We start from the raw sequence: 16484 nt of genomic DNA on the forward strand, positions 1-16484 counted from the left end.
AATAAAGTAATGAGTTCCGTTATCTTGTGATTCTGGGAGGTGGCGTACGACAAGGGAAAAAAGGGGCTATACACACGTGATCTGATGAACTGATGGCCCTGTTGTGCCTCAGGGCTGTAACTGCGAGATCGCTTATCACAAAGAACATACTGTACAAGCAGCTTTTACAACAATTCACGAAACTTTCAGAAAAATATTTGTTTTAGGCATAAAGAGATAATTTGGAGACTTACAGAGGAAAGAAGCATTGTGTCTTATCAGAGATGTTTAGGGTAAGCAAGTTTTGCAAAGATCAATCTTTTTTAAGAGGTTAAAGCAATACTACAAACAAAATCTCTTGTGTGCATCCAAGCTTTACATATGCTTCTAAAATACCTTTGAAAAACAAATCTGTCTGTAATTAGGGTGGGAGATGTATATATGCTAAAAAAACAGAATAAAGTAAAAAATCTATAATAGAACAGTGAGCCACAAATTTAGCAATTTGTGACTATTATATATATATAAAATATAAAATATTATAAAGATTTTCAGTGATAATGTGACTGTTTTCTTTCTGGCTAAAACACCTACAATTACAGTGAGGTTTGAGAGGTAAAACCTCTCATTAATACAAGCTCAGTTTGTAAGGACTAGGACACACTGAGATGACTTATCTCTAACACAATACAATCACGTTTCGTATACATTGAAGAGCTACGCATAATATGACAGACGTCTAACGAGTGACAGTAAGAAGAAGAGATTACGGATACGAGATTAGATTAGTCATTCAATCAGCAAATGCTTCACTCTCTTCCCTGTATGAGTGCATTCTTAGGTCACTGGCTTATCTCTGTTTTGATACAGAAGAATAAGATGAAAAAATGCAGAGTTGCAGGGGAGCTGTTGCCTAAGCTGGCGAGGAACGGGAGAAAGGGAAGATATGCCCAATGACTGTTTTAGTTCTTAGGACAGTGACTGCTACCAAAACTAAAAGAATGCTGTAAGTGAATACTGTATCTACGGAAAACTGCTCTTCTGGTTTCTTGTTAAGGTATGTTTTATTTTTTTTCCTCAATACATATTTTTTCTTCTCAGGCGGAACGGCCCTCCTGGCACACCTCTCCTCGGTACCAGATTGACGTCTTGGGTGTTAAAAGAAACCTGTAAGGCACCATCTCGCAGCCACACGAGCACCAGCGAGGTGTAACAGAATCAAAGACGTCGGACAAAAAGAAAAAGGAAAAAGAAAATCTCCTGAACGTACAGTATGACTGATGGCTCTTCTGCTCCCCTCAAGGGAATCTGATTTTGTGCGCCCGAGCCGTGCAGCTCAGGAGACCAGCTTCTGTCGCATCTCTGTGCGAGTGCTTTAGGAGTGCCGCTGGTAACATCTATGTCACCAACTAGGACTGTTTGTACATCTTATGCAACGCCTTCAAACTGAAGCAATGCACAGGTTAATAATTCACTGCAGAAGGCACAGTCAGACGGCTGGGCTGCGCCCTGGGAGATCGCGTACTGCCGGTCTGTCACATACAGTACTGGCGTCGGAGAGCTGGGACTTTAAAGCGACACGGCCTGGCACGTACTCACCAACGCAGTTGTCACAAAGGCTGCAGTGAGAGGCACGAGGTGGTCTGAAGATTTTGCAGGTGAAGCAGTACTTGAGCTTGACCGTCTGTCCGTTGATGATGACTTCCTTTGTCCTGGGGGGCGGGCGGTATCCCCCCGAGCTGGAGCCGTTGGCTATGTCTGGACCAGAAGGAAACAAAAGGACCGGCAAGGCTGAGAACCACGACTCAGAAACAGAAACTGCTCTCTCTTTTTTTAAAGAAAGCTGCATTTTCTGAGTTTACAGATCGATAAACATGCAGCACTGCAGAAGAATAATTCCCTGCATTTCCACTGTGCTATTCACTAGTGGATCCCAAAGCACAACATAATAACAACAACAATAACTGCTTAAAATTATATAGCGCTTTTCTGGACACTCCACTTAAAGTGCTTTACAGGTAATGGGGATGCCCTCCACCACCACCAGTGTGTAGCCCCCACCTGGATGATGCGACGGCAGCCATAGTGCGCCAGTACACTCACACACACCAGCTCTCAGTGGGGAGGAGAATAGAGTGATGAAGCCAGTTCATGGATGGAGATTATTAGGAGGCCATGATTGGTAAAGGCCAGGGGGAACTTGGGCTGGGACACCAGGGTAACACCCCTAACACCTCTTGGTTCTTGAGGAACCACTTCATCCATCACCAAGGACCAGCAGCCCCACTACACGCCTGACCAGGTGAAGCGAAAACCTCTGCACACCGGGGAAAGCTGCATGAAGGTGAGACTGAGCAGGTGTAGGCGGTAGGCTGTCAGGAGACCAGGACGTCCCCCTACTCTTTTGAAAAGTGCCATGAGTTACGCGACTCCCTGAAAAAAGAAGAGGCTGTACCTCAGGAGTGTGAGCAGCTCAGATGGTACTTTCAACGGCACAAACCAGCACAGACTGAGCCCAAACGAATGAGACCAGTTTGGTTCATCCGTGCCATTCTCGGTGGGGGGTGGGGGGGGTGAGGTCAGAAACTCAAAGAAATAAGGCGCTATGTCTCAGGACTGAAAGCAGCAGCACACGTCAACTTCTACAGCACAAACAGAGCAGAAATATACATTGTGGTCTTCACTATTGGTGCTGTTCGTAGGGGTGCCAACTTCAAAGAGCTTCCACGGTCATCATACTGGGGCACTGGGGAATTCTGGCCTAGTAAGACAAGCGGCACCTACTGCATTAACAGGATGCCTCCCCAGGGAATGCACACCGTGCATAGGTCCTTACTCCTGACTGTATTTACAAAACAGATCTGGAACACCACTTCAAACACGGATGAAAACCTTTAGAATTTGTTTCATCATTTTCTAGTCCGATCCAATCTATCAGTGCAGTTTTGAACCAGTTCGGGCCACTGTAACCTGGCTTTATTAGAAATACTATTTGGTTTAAAAAGACGCTGTTAGGGTCTGAAACAAGAGGCGCTCGTTTCCTCGCGGCCATGACATTCTAGGCTAAATGACATCTAGTTCAGGCGGGGAGCTGCGTCAGCATGCGGAGGCTGCAAGGGAACAAGTTATAGGTTTATTCTATGTTGAAAAGAGAAGATAGAAAACCCAATGTTTCGGCTGTGGAGCCTTCTTCATGGGTGTGTGAATGATGTTGTAAGTGATTGCTAACACACCTGAACTACTTCAAACTACATCTGCTGCGACCCACTATGCCTTCCTCCAAATCATTTTCTAGATCTCTTCGTCGCTCCTTCTCTTCCTCCCTGGGTCACTCGACCCCCTCTCTCACTAAATTACATCTAATCTACTGAATAACATTTACAGATGAATTGCCAAGCCAACAGTTTTTGTTTTCAAAGTATTTGAAATTTAACTGCCTTCCTTTTAAGCTTTATAAGTAGGATCAGGCTTTGCACGTCACACAGCATTTAAAAAAAAACTACGGAGCACAAAGGCAAAAATAAAACTGTGGGAGATTATCTAAGGATGCAAACGAAGTACTGTAGAGGCTTTGATGAATATGTGCCAAAAAATGTTCACGCAACAGCAAAATTGAGTTTGACGTGTTGATTTTTCTTTTTTAAGATAACTCAATATTTCAATCCAAGTCCTGTGACCAAATAATTTGATTTTTTTGTTTGTTTGAAGACTGCATTTAATAATCCAGCATGACTACCCCAGTTTCTCAGAGTAAAAGGGATTGTGTTTGTGCAGTTTGATGAGAGAGTGTCATGCAGAAGCAGAATTCATGTTGAATTCATGCCCAAAAAAGTGCTGTGACAGATCACCTGCATTACTGGTGTTAGAAAAATATTTTAAACAAACTGTTATGTTTTCAGGTTATGTAACTGAATTGGCTTGAGTACAGTGTTTCTGTGATTAGAGACTGAAAAAGAGTCAAACAAAACCAAACTAAATTTGAGCAGTGGTTCATGGGAAAACTAATTACCCCCACTGCAATTGTACTTTTGAATAATGTAAAATAATTGTCTTTTAATTTATTATGGTATGTTTTCTTAGGACATGCTCCTGACATTTTACTTGTCCTGACCTATTTTTGGTGGTAATGTTCTTGATTGTTGAGTTAGACCATTTAATGTAACTCACATGTAACTCAGGGGTTAATACTACAGTTTGATCTGAATTTTTCTTTCAAAATAAGCACAATAAGTATAATAACCAGTACAAAGATGGATTTTTTAGCAAAGAAAAATCAGAAAAGCAACCCAAAATCTTTTAAAAATGATAAAAATGTAAAAAATCCTCTTCCAATTTCAGAAATCCCATATTGCTTATGTTTTGCCACAATCAGTTAAGCTGTTAACATTTTTTTCAGGAACAGCACAGCCCAGGGCACATGGTTTCTGCTCAGATTCCACTCCTAAGAACTCAGGGTATTCAGTTAAAGTTACAAACCTTAAGAACACAGAATCGATTCATTTTTAATCAGTAATACATTACAGGGTATAAATATTGAAATTCATAGAACAGCTCAGTAACACTCCCAGAGTCGAACGGGGGTTGAAAATCATTATTCACATGAGACTGGCGATGAGTTACTATATTGTTAGCAGCATCTGAGCCATCCTGTTCCCTGTGCAATTAGAGACTTCAGTCAAGGATGGCCAAGAACACAGGTGGCCATAGTAAGGCATGTATTCCTCCTCTGCTGGTGTTTAATAATGACACACCCTGGTCACCAGCACAGGGCGGGACAGGACTATAAAACAGGCTTTCTCAGAAGCACAAAGCCTAGGCACTGAGACATCTCGGCAAATCTTAGTCCCTCACAAAAAAACCCAAGTGCAATTGCAGCTTGGCCATATTTAAGTGGACAGAAATGGTCACTTAGCACATAAAGCAAACAGTACAACCAAACATAACCCTCAGTGCATAACTTATTTTCATTCCAAAATTTAATTTCAAGTTCCATTCGTGTGCCATTCTAAAAGGGTTTTGAAATCAGATATGTCCTCATTTCTTGTGAACAGTACTGATCCAAAGAAAACACATCCTGCTCAGTGGTATCTTTCATTTAATTCTGGAATATCGCACAAGCTAGTTGTCATTTTTGGAAGCCCAACTGCGGTCATGTAAGGTCATGTGAAAGAAACGACCTTTGTAAAATTGTAAAATGAAAAAAATAAATGTCAAATTTCAAATTAAGCACAAAATTGTGAACTTTGCAAAAGTACTGTAAGGCGTCATGTTATCACAAACTTATATTCGAGTTCCCACGAATTGCTAAGTTATTCGGCCCTTCCTGCTCACTAGTCACTGTAATGACTAATGTAAAAGTGACATACGAGCAAAAAAGCACAGGTTGTGCAGCAGATGTTTCACCACAGAAATGTTCCAACGTGATCTACATGCAGAGTTAACAAGTAGTATTTGTGGGCAAATCTGTCTCAATATCGAGAGTAATTTTTCGATTGGATTAAAAGAGAAGTATTCACATGCCTGCTTATTTACAATATCATAGGGCCGCACACATCACCGGACATTTTGTTGCTTCATTCTAAATTGCAGACCTGGAAACGTGTGCAAACCTGGAAATTTCATTATTTCATTATGTAAATTGGAGATTTTACAAATTACTGTCTACATTTGACTTTTATTGTGGTTTGAAATGGGTGGTGTGGTGGCTTTGTAGCTAAGGTTCTGCTGGAAGGTTGCCAGGTCAAATCTCGTGGCTGGGAGAGGAATCCTACTCCGTTGGGCCCCTGAGCAAGGCCCTTAACCCCAGCTGCTCCAGGGATGCTGTATAAATGGCTGACCCTGTGCTCTGACCCCAAGCTTCTCTCCCTGTCTTTCATGGAGAGCAAGCTGGGGTATGTGAAAAGACCAATTCCTAATACAAGAAATTGTATCTGGCCAATAAAGAGATCTTAAATGCACTCATCAATGTTGATTCTTTCTAACCCCAAAATATGAAAATAGCACTGCAGTTCCCCTTTAAGGACAAGGCCTTACAATCTCACTGAAAGTGCCTGATTCTTCCTTTGGTGTCAGGCTTAGAGCTGAGTGATCATTTATTGCATTATTTCGAGTGCAAATACACAGAAGGGCGTGAAATAAGTCAGGCAGGGGAATTAAAAAAACACAGAATACAAGAAATTATTGTGCTCTATCTGCTTTATAAAATTCTCTAACCAGAATCTGATTTATTAAATCATTTTTGAAATACAGTTAAATAGCTTAGCTTATAGCTCATTAGACACACAGCTTAGTAACAATGATCCCAAAAGCTTGATAATGAAGCAAACCAATTAGAGCTGCTAGCTTTGGGAAGCTAATCAACCTTTACAATGGATGAACAAAGCTAAGCTACCACGAAGGCCATTCTGCCCACTAATCTCAAAAACACGACATGTGCGTATTGATCGTAGAATCTCATAAAAAATGTTTTAAGGACGTGACTAAGTCTAAAGAAACAAAACGGTCCGACTGCCCGCCCTGCTTCTTCAATAACTTGATCTAAATCAATGACACTCCCTGATTTGGCCTGATCTCATCAGATCTCACCAGCAAAGCAAGACTGCGCCTGAGCAGGATGAAAGACCAAGAAAAAAGAGGTTCCTGATCCACTAGCTGTTAGTGGACCAGTAGGTGGCACAGTCCCCTCTGGACACGAACGTCCCAGCAATGCCTAGTAAGGTAACATTGTGCCGTAGCAGGTGCTGTCCTTTGGATGAGATGTTCAACTCATTAAAAATCCCATTGCACTTTCCAAAGAGTAGGGGTGCTAACTGGTATCCTGTCTAAATTCCACTCTGGACCTGTACCATTGAACCCGCATCAAGTTCTCCCCCGATCTGCTGTATTGTCGGGCTGCTGGTGCATAATGGATACAGCATCCAGATGGGTGCTGTACGTCAGTAGCAGCTAAACGGGGTTCCCTCCTATATGTGAATCCCTTTGGGAGGAAAAGTGCTATATACTGTGCAATGCAAGGAATTATTAGAAATCTGACTTGAGGAATCTGGTCTTCAAGAGCTGGACCTTGAAGCCCCTGACATACCTCATGCTTGTCTTAAAGAAGTAACGTTTTTTTTTCCACTCTAAAGCCTAAAGTGGAGTTTTTAGTTTCAGAAAAATAAAACATGTCTTTTTCCTTAAGGAAGAAAAAAGAGCAAAGGAGACCAAGACATCACCATTCCTATCCAGGAATTCATATTTGATCATCCGCCACGCCCAGCACATTTACCTGATATTAGCCACTGCACCAGTTATAGTCTCGAGGTAAGAATGCTGACAGGGGAGAGGTTCCGTCTACCGAATATCAGAAGTGCTGAGGTGTCCTCAACGTCATCCAGAAGACTACCTCTGCATTCTGGACCGGGCAGGAAAATCTAAAGCCAGCGTATTGCTAAGCAAAGTAGATGGGCCACACTGCCATCTTCAAAGGCCCAGCAGTGTGATAAAGATCCTTCAGGCCCTACAAAAGTATCAGTGATAAAAACCGTACCTGTGTTTCATATTCAACACAGGGACAGACAGTGGGATGTTCTATGCCACACAGCATGTCGAACACTATGGGATCATACAATGCATAGTGACCTGGAAACAGCTTGCATTTTGCGTTTTGTTAAAACTTCAGTGTGAAGTTTTTATTAGTTAAAAATAAAAAAAAACATAAAAAAATAAATGGTGATGCTATGTTTGCATGGAAATCCAACTTAACATTTAGACAGTGATTTGCCGATATCAAGGCACTATCCTACTAGTCTCTTTAAAATGTATGTTTTATCCCAAAATACCTGAAATCCACAACGCACATTACTGCATCAGAGCCCTTTACAACCTGCCCTTCACAAGCCCGGTCAACACGTTCTAAGGTCACTAAGCTGGACTTGCACTGCCTCTGGGTTTTGAGAAATATGTCCAGATGTTTTGTACTGGGGGGGGTGTTGGGTAGAATGGATCAGACACTGCAGAACAAGAGGCACACCAAAAGATCTAAAAGGGATCAGTTCACATCAATATCGATTTTACCTCCCTTGAAAAGGAAACCATTAGAGCACTGAAACAAAGCAGGTATAAAAGTGGAATCTGAAAAATACATCAACCACTTGAAAATCAAGCGTACCATGTCTGTAGGTAACACAAACACAAATCAAACACACATCGATCTCAAGGCACCTGTATCCTTTACTAATAGGATCAACTGTACCAGGCCCTGATGAAGACAGTTTAAAGGGAGAAGCGTAGAGACACAGAGTGTTTGGGGTGTAACATGCTTAAAGACATGCATATTTGAAACAGTCAGCATTGCCATTGTTGAAACACTGGAAATCAAAACTGTAGAAAGCATTGAAGCAAGAAACGTATCCTAGCTACACATTTATTATAATTAAACAGCCCCACTAGTCCTTCTTTCTGTACCTTTGAAATGAGAAGTAATAGCAGTGATCACTCCTGAAGGAATGTCATCCTTTGTACTCTAGGCTGTGAGATCTGCCCAGTTCATTTGTATGTGTCTTGTAGTGGTTTGGACAATGACAACACTGCATAAAAATGTGAAACAATGTACACAACGGCATTCACGCAGGGGCAGGCTGCTTTCCACAAGCTTTAACTGCTTCACATTGCTCGTGTCCTTGTCCTGCTGGGGTTTAAACTGTCAAAGCAGACACGGCGTTGAGTTCTGAATAATGTCAGTTTGGATAATGCACGTCAGCCATTATTACCGTCAGCCATGGAAATTCATAGGTCTTGTATTCGCAGTGAGCCGAGGCACAGCTGTAACGCTTTTAACACTCGAAAAGCAATGAAATGCATAAAGTCTTGATGGGAATAAACTTCACTAAATTGAACGGGGCCACTTTTCCTAAAGGTCTTTTTACTGATGTTAGATTTCGAAATGCGTTTTTATCTCAAAATGCAATCTCGACCTTCCAACAAAAATAATATCTTTTTTCAGAAGAACACAGTTGTAAAAAGGGAAGTCAGGTGCTAATTATGACTATATTCTTGCCTGCTTTTTCACACGCTGCATGTTACTGCCACTCACATGTAGCTATTGTGCACCTGACCTGGAGTCTCACCAGACAGATCAGATCACAAACCTATACGGATTAAGCTATAATTAAAGAGGCACTTTAGGCAGAGCCACATTGTTCAAACCCAAAGTGGAATTCATCCTGGACACAGGATAACAGCCCTGCTCTTGGTAGTCATAAGAGTACCCCTGTGCTCAGTAATACACAGCTCCCTGGATCGGAATCCTGTGGATTACAGGGCACTTAAGAGCAAATTAATGATGGTGCTCGGGAACACTTTACTATGAAGACAACACACGGAAAACGGGAATTCCTCTGGACGTGTGGCGTCGAACCTGCGTGAACACCCACCCCTGGGAGCCAAGCTGCCCGCCCACTTCCTGCCACGTCCTCTGTCCGGCAGCTTCCTGTGTCGCCGACCTCCACAGAGCCGCCCAGCCCACGCATACCTGTCGCTCTCGGAATCTAGCAGGCACAACCTATCTCAGGTCAGAGCCTTAAAAGAGAGGCTCCGAATGCTTCACATTCCAGCCCCCGTTCAGAAACTGGGCTGCTCTCGTTCTGTAGTGTTCAGCGCTAGAAAGATTTAAGGGAGTGCGACAGGAAATCGTTAAACTCTTCTTCGTAGATTTTGAAAAAAAATGAACAGCCTCATTTAAATAAAAGCCTTATTCAAGATCAAGTCAAAATCGCGGGTCCCTGTGGGACTGTGGTGTTTTTTTTTAGTGTGTTTACAGAGAAGAACACTTGCCAGTGAGGGGACAGATGGTGGGTTCAAAATGGAGACACTGTGCATTACAGCAGCCGGGCTACACCTGACATCACTAGTCTCTCTTCCCAGTGTCTGGTCACAGCCCAACTCTAGCCTCCTTCTCAGTGGTCAGCCTGTCCTCCACTTCAAGGTCTCACTTAACTGATCTTGATAACGGACCTTCTCCACAGCCACTCTGCTCAAGGCAGGGGTGCAATAATAATAATTCCTTACACTAATACTGTATATAGCGCTTTTCTGGACACTCCACTCTAAAGCGCTTTACAGATAATGTGGATCCCCTCCACCACCACCAGTGTGCAGCCCCACCTGGATGATGCCACAGTAGCCATAGTGCACCAGTCCGCTCCCCACACACCAGCTCTCGGTGGGGAGGAGAACAGAGTGATGAAACCAGTTCAGAGATGGGGATTATTAGGAGGCCATGACTGGTAAAGGCCAGGGGGAAATCTGGCCAGCACCCCTACTCGTTTCGAGAAACACCCTGGGATTTTAATGACGCACAGAGAGTCAAGATCTCGGCTTTATGTCTATACTACAGTATAGTGTCCCCGTACACAGACTGCAGGCTGAGCGCCCCCCTGCTGGACCCACTAACACCTCTTCCAGCAGCAATCTTAGTTTTTCCCAGGAGGCCTCCCATCCAGGTACTGACCAGGCTCCCACCTGCTGAGCTCCAGTGGGTTGTCAGCTGTGAGCTGCATGGTGACAGGGCTGCTGGCTGGAAACTGATCACGAGCAGAAACACGGACATCTGCTTCACAAAGCTACATCATCAGTGCTCAAAAGAGACCAAACAGTAAGCAGTTAAAGCATGAAAGAATAAAGCCAGTAGATTGTGCCATCACATTTGGGACAAAAATGGAGTATGTGCCACTTTTTCCTCACAGAGACCTTCATTTCCATACTTCTTTTCTGCCGAGGTAAGGTGGGACTTGCAGGGAGATTTACGGCTCGCCAGTGAGCCCGGCCTCTGCCCCACACTGCAGGAATGAACAGGAGAGGCGAGCGCTGTGCCCATCCTGTGCTAACCAAACATGCCTTTTCTGTTCAAATCACAGCGCGAGGGCTTGGTGATGCGCAGGCATCTCCCAATGTGCTCATGTTTCCCTCATCTCTTTCCAAGTCCCAGGCTGAGGGTAGAGGCCTGTGGTTCATAATTATTTTAATCATCTCAAATTTTAATGCATCAAAATCCACATTTTGTTGCAATTTTGTTGCTCGATTTCCCCATAAAAATAGGGCCCTCCCTTGTAAACAGTCACACTGGCACTTAACACATCTAACACACACTTACATAACACATCATTAGCCATGCATCACTGTCTGTCACTGCCAGCACAGCCCTAATCCAGCTCCCAGAGACATTTTATGACGACGGCACTATTATTTCTCACTTGTGATAAGCTCAGCCAGTGTCATTTCAGTGGATCTGAAGTCAATCCGTTTCAAAACCTGTTCTTTGTTTTGCAATGTGAGTAATCAAGGTTGGCTTGACTATGTGTTGAGGGTCATTACCACTAGGCAAGCAAGCCCTACACCTCCAGACAGTCGTTCCAAGAGCAACGATTCACGATTAGCCTAGTTATGGCTGTCTTGGACCGAAAATAGCAAAAACAAACCTAGGAGCAACATCATCAGTTGAAAAAGTATTTTGCACAAGCAAATCTGTCTCACGCGTTTTGGAAAGCCTGGATCATAAGGGAAGCTCTTCACAAAATCGTACAAGGCATATGAAGTCATAAAAAAGCTACATCCTTTAAGATTTCAGAAGAGAAGCAGTAAAAGGTTACCTTGGCTACAAACCCAACTGACAATGTATTCCTGCTTGAGGAACATTTACTCTGTATCAATTTACAGCAAGTCCTTTTGTCCTACACAAATCTAATAAAAGACAGGTTAAATGTTTTTTTACACAATTTAGATAAACATGAGAAGGGGTAAGAAAAGGAAGAATGGCACTGAGAGTTATTTTCTGTGCATTCTCCTTAATAACTATTACTCACTGCAGGCCTGGCATTCAAGAGATGAGAGATAAAATAAGATCATTTATTGGTCATTGCCTTTATTAGCCCTATACAATTTCTTGTATTAGGAATTCGTCTTGCTCTCCATGAGACACACAGACAGGGAGAGAAGCTTGGGCTCAGAGCGCAGGGTCAGCCATTTATACGGCGCCCCTGGAGCAGCTGGGGTTAAGGGCCTTGCTCAGGGGCCCAATGGAGTAGGACTCCTCTGCCAGCCGCGGGATACAAACTGTCAGCCACAGGCGCAGATCCTTAGCCACAGAAGGGGCCGAAGTCTCGTTTTGTATATTATTCCTGGTACACCTCTGAGTTTATGAGCACTAATTATACAATAAATGTTTTCCACACTAGCAAATCGCTTACTGAATGGAAACTTTCTACATGACCACAAAATTACAGGGCTCTATGTTCTTATGTATTTATTCATTTGAACATGTGCACTACCAGCACAATATTACAGAGTATGAAAATCCTGATATCAGCATAATCTTACATTGGCATGATTCTCAAAGCACAACTGATGGGAGCAAAGTCTGGGATATGTCTGCCGGGCACAACAGGTTATTCAATACTGTGCCCCTAAAAATGCATTGCCAGAAGTACGATGGACTAGATCAGGCATGAAAAAGAATGCTCAAATCACCCAACAGGAGATTTCTTGCTTGCATTTACTAAGAATTTTAAATCCAAGGTTAATATTTTAGCTGATCACTTTATTTTTCAATGAATGTTCAAGGCTAAAAGCATTTTTAGTTTTACTGTACTGGCATTAACATAACAAGAGCAGAAAGAGTGGAAGACTGACACTCCATTTAGGAGCTTCACACACAAGCCCAAACATTCACACAGATCTTCCACAAAGAACACAAGAACGCTCATAAGCTAGAGGAACCCGTTCAGTCCTTTTGGTAATTATTAGCTCATTGATCTGAGCATCTCACTCAGGTTCTTGAAGAACGCCAGGGTATCGGCTTCAACAACATGGGCGGGCAGCTCGTTCCATACTCCCACAACCCTCTGGGTAAAGAAGTGTCTCCTGTTCTTGGTTTTAATTGCTTTTAAGGTTCAGGAGGGTAGCTCCTAGCATCCTAGCCCACAGGTCCAAACAGAGGACACAGAAGTATTAGAGGAAAACACTACATCAGGCTGGACTTAAGAATGGAGTATCTACCACCACTAGTGGTCTACCGACTTCACTCTACTTAAGGCTATTCATCCGGTGAAATCAAGACACCTGTTTATACAGTCCAATCCCATGTGTGCATTCATATACTAAACAACTAGAACTCGCACTTAATGGCATGGAGCAACGAAAGGCTGGCTGAGGGCCACAGTCACACAGCCATCACGGGCCCATGTTGTCACGACCGTAAGTCCCTCCTCTTAAGGGCGCTCCGGCTCTTTCTTGTTTCTGTTGATTTTATTTGCACCTGCCTCCTATTCCAGCCCCCCCCCCTATAAAAGCCAGACACTCCTACCATTCTGGGCTCAGCTTTGGAAGTTGGATGCCCGGAAGCCCGCCTACCAGGGGGCCCAGGAGAGACCCGACAGCATCGGCTTCACAACGGCGTCCTGACCGTCTGGGTCCGGGGCTTGGAGCGCCTGGCCCTGTTAACCCTTTTTATTCCCTGTCCCTGCACTGGATTCCGCTCCGGTTTTTAACTTTTGTCTTGTCTGTCGTGGATGGATTGCCCGGTTCTGGACTCCTGCTTTCACCCTGGATTTCTCTTTTGACTCGTTCGCCTGGACCACGTCCCCCTGAGCACCAGTGCACCGTCGACACGCCCCCCTGTTCGTCTACCAGCCCCGTTCCCAGTCCTCTCTCCCCCATGTCTGATTCACTCCCTTCCGGATTCTACCGTCTGCATAGGGTCCAGATTAGCGCTTCGTGACACATGTGGTCTCCACTCAGCTGGGGCAATCCACTGCAAAAGAAGTACAGAACACCAGGGGGCGCTGCCTGCGCAGATCTGGGCAAGTGTCTCAGAACCTAAAGACAGCGGAGGACAAGGATGAACCATTCCAAAATAAACTCGTTCACCACCTGCCGATCAACACATTTTAAAGAGTTACATGTGTACTGTTGTTCAAAATGAACACGGCTACATATCACACAGGCTGAATGTCTGCAAAATTTCCAAACACAATCTACAAATTGGTAACCAGTCCTGAGTTTGGTATTCAACACTCTAGTTCAGTACATTTGTAAGCAAGTACTGCTGTGAATCCTTCTGGATAGATCTTACAGCTTTTCACAGTGGGTTGATATACATTTCCCCCCATTCTTCCTAACAGAATCGTGCCAGTTCCATTATGCCTGTCGGGGTTCATCGACGGACTGCAATCTTCAAGTCTCCCCATACTATGGATTTTCTAAAAACAAATTTTCTATCGCATTGAGGTCAGGACTCTGACAGGGCCAAAAAAGTCCATTACTCTTTCTTCAACATCCGCATCACTTCCATGCTTTATGACAAACAATTTCAGTCATTGCTTTGTTCCTGCAACTCACCTATGCAGATCAGCTTTGTACAGGGATAGTGTCGATATATGAACTCTGCCTCTCATCGCAGCAAAAAAGCTTTACAGGTATTTCAATATCACTGCTGGCTTCACAGTGGCATCCTGATTTCCTGCTTGCATGAAAGCATTTGGTGGTATGATGCCAATCAGTGACTCTGAAATCTTCTTTTAATCTCTTGATTTGTGCTTCTCTACCACAGTATCCTGATTTCTCTCTTTCTTGACCAAGATTCTTGGTCTTTTCGATTTGCATAACCTCTACAGATGGCTTTCAATTCCATATTGAACTAAGGAAACCTACAGTCAAAAATGCAGATTGTGGTGAAATTAAACCACTTTGATTATACTTATTCTGTGACCTTTCAAACTCGTCTGTAGCTTAACTGATTCATTCATGCCATGGACAAATGGACTGAATAGCTGTACATTTAAGAATATTATTCCCTTTGAAATATTAACACATTTACATACTATAAATATTTTAAATGTTTAAATTTGGAGCAAATTATTATGATTCTTCCAATCAAGTCCTATTCAATAGCGTTGACAGGATGTAAATACAAGTCACCAGCCACAGGGTATTGTTTACAAGCTGTTCGTTGTAGAAATAGATATAAAACTAAATAAATTACAGAGCAATACCTTTCAAGTGGACAAGGGAATAATGGCAGTATGAGCCATGGAACAGTTTGCAGTTGCTTTCCAAGTGCAGCAAAAATAAACATTTCCTTTAATAGACCATCGTGTTCTATTTTAATAACTAGTAAACAACTGTGAATGAAGTTTTTGTATGATTTTGACAATGACGCAAAGCCTGTAATGTATTTCAAATTCACCATACATCAAATTAAAAATAAATCCAGTCAAAAACTCTTAAGTCTAAGCAATCGGACGTTGGTTAACAGCTTCACAGTGTGCCTTCTGTGCAGGCAGACCATGTAAAACTAGGAATCCTTTGAAAATAAACCACTCTGTGGAAAGAATGCAACAGTATTTGAGGTCACTCTGTACATCATGTGGTCTTTGAAACTTGCAAAGAAGCAGCACCAGATACAGATAAACGTATGGACTGCAGTACAGTCTCGCACCATATCAGCAGCAGCATGCTGGTCAGTGTTTCATAAATGTAGAGCATCAGTTGGTACAGCTTCTTCTTGTAATTCTGTAACTCTGAACCTCAACTATGAATTTCAGTCATTTAGATTATGGTCCTCATAAGGGAAGATTTGCAGTATTTTAACTGGAGGCTAAACAGAAGCATCCACGATTTATTGGTTCTTAAACAGATGTTTTGCAATGGGGGAAAAAAAAGTTCTCACCTCTCAACATCCTAGCGGACTCCACAAACTGCACTGTACATCCCCAGGAAAGGTCGAGGAGCTTTTGTGGAAGGGGTTTCTCTATGAAGGATGGCAGTCGTGGTTTCTCGGTTCTGTGGTGTCTAGTGGGCAGGATTTACGTACAACGTTATATTGTCAATCGGGACAAAAACACAGGGGGATTCGTCATGTCCGACTCATAACCTATCGCTCACGACAAGGAACACCTTCGAAATAAACGGGTAAAGGCAGAGCAAGGGTGTCTGGAACCAGCCCCAGGTAGGGCCTGCTCTGCCTCGTGCTCAGGAACCTGCAGCGTGAACTACAAGACATTCAAGGGGCAGGAGCGCTCTGAACAGACCCGTGCAAGCGTTCGAAAACAGACTTGGGAAAAAAAAACTCACTCGGGAGGCAACGCTTTCAGCAGGTTCTCCATCCGTTGCTTTTTAAAGACTCACGGCTCCACTCACAAGATAAATACCCCCATCGCAAGACACCCAGTGGCTGGGTGCCTAGAGACATAATTAGGTTACGTATCATTTCACTTTCTTGACAGCCTGTAAAAGCTCACGTTATAGTTCTTAAACTGAAAGATGAACCTATAAAATACCTCCTCCCAGCATAATATTTATTCCTCACAATTCATCCTCGGCCAAAAAAGCCATAAATAAGAGATGTACAAAACAAAGCTATTTGACATTAAAAAAAAAAAATGATAATCACTGCTCTTGAATTACGCTTTGGCAAATTTACAGCATACTCACAAAAGACGACACATTAGAGTTGCTTTGCCAGAACCGGA

The 16484-nt window shown here is 43.1% G+C and overlaps 1 protein-coding gene across 4 annotated transcripts in view; it reads right to left on the reverse strand.

Moving 5' to 3' along the window:
• Positions 1–16484, reverse strand: part of zdhhc14 (zDHHC palmitoyltransferase 14) — a 100451-nt gene that overhangs the window by 22433 nt on the left and 61534 nt on the right. For all 4 annotated transcript variants that reach the window (XM_088909303.1, XM_088909302.1, XM_088909299.1 and 1 more), the window contains exon 3: positions 1579–1737. In XM_088909303.1, the coding sequence (XP_088765429.1) occupies positions 1579–1737 (159 nt within the window). The remainder of the gene's footprint in view (positions 1–1578; positions 1738–16484) is intronic.

The sequence above is a fragment of the Atractosteus spatula genome, chromosome 2, assembly GCF_055471065.1.
Source record: "Atractosteus spatula isolate fAtrSpa1 chromosome 2, fAtrSpa1.hap1, whole genome shotgun sequence".
Lineage (NCBI taxonomy): Eukaryota > Metazoa > Chordata > Actinopteri > Semionotiformes > Lepisosteidae > Atractosteus > Atractosteus spatula.